This window comes from Elephantulus edwardii, unplaced genomic scaffold (assembly GCF_000299155.1).
Source record: "Elephantulus edwardii isolate Elephantulus edwardi_28Jun2011 unplaced genomic scaffold, EleEdw1.0 scaffold00105, whole genome shotgun sequence".
Lineage (NCBI taxonomy): Eukaryota > Metazoa > Chordata > Mammalia > Macroscelidea > Macroscelididae > Elephantulus > Elephantulus edwardii.
The window spans coordinates 8,541,513-8,548,972 of NW_006399855.1; the positions used below are offsets into that span (position 1 = coordinate 8,541,513).

At 38.6% G+C, this 7,460-nt stretch overlaps 1 protein-coding gene across 1 annotated transcript in view; it reads right to left on the reverse strand.

The window, feature by feature from the left end:
* ITIH2 (inter-alpha-trypsin inhibitor heavy chain 2) overlaps positions 1–4,120 on the reverse strand; it is a 61,423-nt gene extending 57,303 nt beyond the window's left edge. The window contains exons 1-2 of the mRNA XM_006891875.1: positions 4,037–4,120; positions 2,696–2,770 (exon numbers count right to left, since the gene is read on the reverse strand). Of these exons, the coding sequence (XP_006891937.1) occupies positions 2,696–2,770; positions 4,037–4,120 (159 nt within the window). The remainder of the gene's footprint in view (positions 1–2,695; positions 2,771–4,036) is intronic.
* Between the last annotated feature and the right edge of the window lie 3,340 nt (positions 4,121–7,460).

The window sequence follows — 7,460 nt, forward strand, 5'->3', positions numbered from 1 at the left end:
GCCACACCGCCTTCCACAATGGTTGCACCGTCTTACATTCCCACCAACAGTGAATAAGAGTTCCAGTTTCTCCACATCTCCTCGCCAGCATTTGTTGCTTGCTGTTCTGTTATATTTTGCTATTCTTACTGGGGTGAGATGATATCTCATAGTTGTTTTGTATCTGATGAATTTTAACAAAGGAAATCGTATGTCGGGCAAGCTTAGCTTGCCCCATTTGGGATGACTTTAGGTTTTAGGAAAGCCAATGGTTATCCTTTAGACTTTTTGGGTGTACTTCCCAAGGATTAAGTTTTCTCTCCTAAAACGATTTCCTGTTTAGATTTTAATGTTATTGATCTACAAAGCACCTAGGCTTTGAGAAAGCAAACCATTCCTTTTCATAGAAAAATAGGCTATTGATCAGTCTGGTTTTTCTTTGACGAATGCTTCCTTTCTCAACTGTGAGTGTTGGTGGGAGAAGTTGTATTTAGTGTGCCTGCATTCTCTGGCATCTCAGGAAATGCATTAATGACAAGGCTTTGTCTAGGTTAAGGTGCTCTGGTGGCACAGTCTGTAGGGAGCCGTGCTGCTAAAACAAAGGCCATACCCCTCTGACAGTTCAAATTCACCTGGAATTTCAAAGGAAAAAGATAGGCAATTTCTTCCTGTTTGCTTTACAGCCTCCAAAACCTTCTCAAAGGTCAGCTATGAGTTGGTTCTGACTAGTCAGTGATGAGGGTTTTTATTTTTTTAGTTTTTGTCTGTGCTAAGGGGCTCTGGTAACATTGTAGTTAAAGAACTCAGCTGCTAACTGTACAGTTGACTAACCTCTCTAGAGGGAGCTCTGGTGGCCTGGTGGCAAGAAGCTGTGATGCAGTCCTGAAGGCACACGGTTCGAGGCCACCAGCTGCTCTGCAGGAGGAGGATGGGCAATCTCCTCCCGTGCAATTAACTGCCTCTGAAAACCCTCCAGAGGGTCAGCTATGGGTTTGTTCTGACTCTATGGTACACAACAACAATGACAACCACAACCTCTCTTGGGAGAAAGAGGAGACAGTGTGTTTCTATAAAGATTATTATTGTTGTTGTGTACCATTGAGTCAAAACTGACCTATAGCAGACCCTCCAGAGGGTTTTCAGAGGCAGTAAATAACACAGGAGGAAATTGCCCATCCTTCTTCCATGGAGCAGCTGGTGGATTCGAACTGTGTACCTTCAGGATTGCAGGGCAGCTTCTTACCACTAGGACACCAGAGCGCCCTTCTGTAAAGATTACAGCCTTGGAACCCCTATAGATGAGCCCTACCCTATCCTAAAGTGTTGCTATGAATGACAATGACTCCACTATGCTGTTGCTGGAAGCCTTTAAGGTGCAGTCTCTAACAAAGGTGGTGCTGGAAGGTGTGAGACACCCCTCAAGACCACCGTGACAGGAGGAAGCAACACACTGTGGCTGTCACTGCTGGGATAAGAAATGCCCTAAAAATAAAAACAACCTCATCTGTTTCAGTGTAGTATACACAATTTATCCAGTTTTTCTCTGTCTTACCCCAACCCTGATACCAGTCCCATTTTACTGAAACAGATGAGGGAGCGAATAATTTAAAAGCGATGTATGATAGGGTATTATGGTTATCACAGGAGTCCACAATTAAGGTTGCATAGTGGAATGTACTCGGGGTGGCGAGAGGGGTGTGGGGGGATTGTGTCCCAGGGAAGGAGTCTTACTTTTGAAAGAGAGGAGCAAACTGGGGGGGGGTTGGGGTTGGGTGGGGAGAGAAGTGCAGCAATGAATGAATGGAAATCCAAAATCTCTGTAAATGCTCTTTAAAATTATTTTTAAAAAAGCTTAAGAAGAAAAAAAAAGTAAATAAAAACAACCCCAAAACTGAATCCACTGCTATTGAGTTGATTTCAGAGGTTTCCGAGACTGTAAATCCTTTTTTAAAAATTTTATTGTATTAATTTTAATGAACATTTACAGAGATTTTGGATTTCCATTCATTCATTGGTGCACTTTTCCCCTCTACTCCCTCCCTTCCCCCCTCCCCTGTTCATTCCTCTCTTCGAAAAGCAAAAGATAAACTTCTTCATTGGTATACAATCCTCCCACCCCCCACTGCCTCTAATGCACTCCACTATGCAACCTTAATTTTGTAAATCTTTCAGAGAGGAGATTGTCTCATCTCTCTCTCACAAGTGGATTTGAACCATCAAACTTTCATTTGGCAGCCCAATTTATAATGAATGCACTGTACCCTTGGGGCTCCTTAAGAAATACCTTATTCGTAGGCATTCTTTCTTATAAGGCTATAGAATCATTACATACCTTTTTTTTTTTAATGAGAGCAAACAGCCTTCTGTGATCAGCTGATAGGTTCAAACTAGAATCATTACCTGCTCTTAAAGCCATAGAAGACACATAGCCTTGTCTCTTATAAGGGACTAAGGTGTCTATTATGTTTCAGAGACTCATGGAAAATTGTATGAAGATGTTATATTTGTTTCATCTTGACAATATTTCCACCTAAGTGTAAAACCATTGTAAATGTCTCTGTTGTTTTGGTTGGGTTCCTCCCCCCTTCATTATTATTGAAAAAAAGAGCACTGGAGCATATCTATGTAGCAGAAAGCATCTTAATTAATCTTCATTTCCTTCTTCAGTCATGAACTCTTTCCCTTACTTTGCTTTTAGAACTAAAGCTTATTGTACCTGATACCTCCGGTTCTCTGGAACAAATTGAAATTTGCCTGGGGCCGTTTCCACAAGGTCGCCATATTCTGCAAACTTAAAAATAATTTAGAATGTTTACTTCTATTTTCTTTCTTTCCTTTTTTTTTTTAAAAGAGCTAGAGAAACAGAAGCAAAAATGTTCCTATTTTAAATAGCTAGTTGCAGTAGCTTCTATTTATACAATACCTTAAAAATGTATTGCTGTGTACTGGTTTTTGTTCAGAGGTAAGTGAATGGAAGTTAATGCCTCGAAATTTTCAAATATGTAAATGCATTACTGAGTGTTCTAGAAGACAGGTCAAAATAAAAATGACCACGTGATTAGGAATGTGCCTGAGGAAGTACATGGTAGATCTGTGGAATGTGATGATGTCTCACTCGGTAATTATGAGCCTAATGCCCTCCCTAATTGAAACCTATACATAGAGAAAGATTACCAGGAAAAAAGTGACTGAAAAAAGCACAAATGTATTTGAATATCTTGGCTTCAACTCCTGATTCTATGAAATTTTGTTGGTTTTGCGTTTATGAATTTTTATTTTATATTGGTTTGCTTACAAAGCTTACATATATTGTGTTTCACACTCTCCTATCCTTCATTCACATTAAGTTTCACACAATCATTCCCATTCATTATATTTTGTAACATTAATCAACATTGAACTATGCGCACCATTGTCCTGTCTTTCCAGATCTCTGCCAATTTTCCCCATTTCCTTCACTGGCCAGTGACACACTTGACTTTTCTGACATAAAAGTAGCTCTCGTAAGGCTTTCACTCGGCCCAAGATTTTTCTTACATAAAAATGAAGTCTGCCAGGGGTAGCTTGCCCTCTGCAAGTCGCTTACCATTTGCTTCTTTGACAGAAGTATTTAAAATATCTTAGTTATTAAAAAAAATCACTGCACATTTAGGTAGGAAAACAATGCTTTGATAATGAATTTTCTTAATTTCAAATATAAAAATGATAATGCATTTCATAATAGTAATGATAATATTAACATATATTAGTTATTAAATCCTTGCAAATGCTAGAGAGTTGGCATATATAATTTAATTCTCATAACAACTCCTGAGTTAAATCTACTATTTTTCATTTTTTAGAGAACTGAGACCATTGAAACTGTCTTAATTTTCATACAAAACTTATTAAACTTTAAAAGTCAAATACATTCTCTAGTAACTTGAACAATAGACACTTTCTAGAACAATTTTATAAATTTTAATTCCACACAGAATACTGTCATTGGATAGAAATATGCTATTTACTGAGCACAGATAGTCTTGCCAGCACCAAGGAGTCTTCTAGAAGTACTTACTTCAGGAAGTTCATTTGTGGGGATTTCCAAGCCGTGGGCCTCCGACAGAAACAACCAGAAGAGAAAGCACATGAGCTGTTTCATGTCGCTGGCAGCTTTGCCAGGTTTCTGAGAGCCTGGAGTCTGCAGAGGATTCTACTGTACTTACTCCTATTGAACTCAGTTCAAAGGAACACAGGGATGTGGAGCTGTTTTAAAAAATAAGGAAAAGAAGTACGAAACTCTCAAACTTTGCTCAAAAATTGGGACAAATATTTGTTCTGGAGCTCAAACTTGAGCTGTGGGGGTAGAACAGCCACACAGAGGTTATTTAAACAGCAGGGCCAGAGGTAGTCACTAGGTTGTGAGAACAAGTCACTCAGCTATGCATATAGTTCTGTGGGGTTTTTTGTTTGTTTTTTAAATCTCCTTTTGTTGATTTTTGTTCATCTAAAAAAAAATTAAAGAGACCTAAAGATTATCATCTTCCACTTTAAAGGATCAGGTGAGGAACGATATGGTGAGATAGAACCACAGAGCAAAGACTTAAGTGAAAAGTTTCTGGAAACTTGAGGGAAACCAAGAAATTTAGAAACACTATGAAAAGACAGACAATGGTTTTCTGAGCAAAGAATTTGTTGTGTTTTTCACTCTTCTAATACTTGCGTTTATTTTATATATTAAGCATTGTGCAAGATTCTGTGTGTATTATAAAGGCTGGCTCTTCAGGAAGAATACGTCATTAATGCTTTTGATTAGGTAACGGTGTGTTTACGCCTCCATCATAGCAAGTCTTGTTCAGGTTAGTGACAAATCAATTCTTTTCAGACATCAGTGAACACTCGGATTGGAAACACAGCATATTATGTTACTTCTCACTCATGGTCTATTTTTGTTTTTGTGTGTTATTGTGTTGGAACTGACTCATAGCTGACCCTCCTGCAGCTTTTCAGAAGCAGTAATTTACATGCTGGGAGATTGCCCATTCTTCTCCCACAGAGCACCTGGTGGATTTGAACCATGTGCCTTTGGGATTGCTTTTTACCAGAGCTCGTGGTCTAGTTGTAATGATGCTGACTAAGATCTATTGTGCCCCTTCTCATGTCAGATCTTTTACATTATCCTCTTTTACTTTTATAAGAATGCTAGGCAGTGTGTACATTATTGTCTTCTTTTTACAGTTAAGAGCAGAGCACTGGTAGCACATTTTTGTGGTAGACTTTTAACTGAAGGCCAGACTATTACATTTTATCCTGTAGCTCTGCAGGAGTAAGACCTAGCAATCTGCTTTTGTGAAGATTACAGACAAGAGAATCCAATTAGACTACTCTGTATTATTGTATGGGGTCACTGTGAGTTTAGTGAACTCAGCTTGATGGCATCTAACAACAACAGTTGAGAAAATGAAGATTTTTTTAAATTTTTTTTTTTTAGAAAATGAAGATTTATTAATATGAAAATTTATTCCACATCCCACAGTAAGTGGGAGTAGAATGGAAGATTTGACCTGACCTCATTTTTTCCCCTTTTTTGTTGGGTGCCATCGAGTTGCCATAGCAACAGCAGACCTGAACCCTGCCCTGTCCTGCGCCGTCCTCACCATCCCTGCTACACTTCGGCTCATTGCTCTATCTGCTGTGTCAGTCCATCCTGTAGTGATCCCCGCCTTATTGCTGTGGAGTTGGGATTGACTCATAGTTGACCCTCCAGTGGGTTTTCAGGGGCGATAAAATGCAGAGCAGGAGATTGTCCTCTTTCTCTCTTGGAGTAACTGGCCAATTTGAACCACTTTCCTTTGGATTGGCAGGCAGCACAATTCTCTGTCAAATAGGTCTCCCGAGCCCATGTAGACTCCACATAGAATTGAATTGCCCCATAAGATTCCCAGGACTATAAAGTCACAAAATCAGACTCTCACATGTTTCTACCATGGCTTGGTGGGTTTGAACCATTAATCTTTCCGTTAGCAGTTGAGCATGTTAAGCACTATGCCACAGGACTTCGCTAAGTAATCACACCCTATTCCTCCCAAACCAAATCAAAACAGTCGCAACCCAAATACTATGGCAGTTAAGAAGATCCTTTATTCTTGGCACCTTCTATGAAGTCTCTGAGGTAGTAAATTTTTACAGGAGGATACTGCCCATCTTTAGCCAGTGGAGTGGCTGGTAGATTCAAACTGCAGTCTTGAGGTTGACAGCCCAGCAGGTAACACATTATGCCACCAGGGCTCTTTTTAGTAAATATGGCAGAATGAAAGCTAGTGTGGGCATGCATTTGTAGCTACTGAAAAAAACAGATTAGCAAATGGCCAAGAAAATTTAGTGATTGAAATGTTAATGGTGGTTCTTTCTAGTTGATAAGTTAATGGATGATTATTGTTTTCTTCTTCAGAGTTGTAGTTTAGGCATTGGGTTTGGTAGTCTGTCTTCTAAGTTCAGAAATCTTTATTTCTCCACTGGCTGATGAGAACTTCAGTGGTTTACTTAACTCTTTCACCCTTATTTGTGAAATCAGAAGGAACTGTCCCTCTTCTCCTGGAATGTTCTTGTCAGTCTTAAATACGGTGTTTAATGCATGTTAACTACATCTGTAAATTACTTTCCGCCCTTTTTTATTACATATTTTTATTGGTTTGCATATTCTGGCATTGATTTCTTGCATTTACGTTGTGTTTATACAACCTTTCATTTACATTGCATTAAGTTCATGTATATTGTGACTTTCCCCTGTTACAATATAAATTACTTTTACCATTAGAGAAAAGGTTCTATTTTACAAGAAATTAAAGACACATAAGGGTTGAGTTCATTACTTATTGTGATATTGATCTATAATGTTACTTAGTTTCATTGTAAGAAAAGCTTTTCTGTTTTTCAGATCTTTTTTTTTTATTTTGAAATTTTATTTTTTACTGGTTGGGGTTCTCTCCGCCCCTTACTGGTTTATTTACAAAACTTGAATACAAATTTGAACAAATTCTTTCAATTTCCCATCAAAATTGTACAACCCAATGTTTAATCCCCCCTCCCCTTGCACATCCACATACATCCCTCTGCTTCCAGCCTCTCCCACCCCTCCTAGATCCTAATACTCATTCTACAATAATGGTTTTATATAATATTTATCATTGTGGGACTGAGTTAGTTTACTGAGCATTATGCTCTCCAGTCCCTCCCAAGTTAGGTAATAATTTACAAAGTTATTGTGCCTGCATGCTGCATAGTATTCCATTGTGTGAAGGTACCATAATTTTTTAATGCATTCGTTTGTGGTTGGACATTTGTGCTGTTTCCATTCTTGAGATGGTGAATAATGCTGCTATGAACATTGGTGTACAAATCTCAGTGTGTGCCTCAGTTCTCATATTCTCAGGGTATATTCTAAGAAGTATAATAGCTAGCTGGGTCATATGGAATTTCTATGTTCAGCTTTTTGAGGAAGT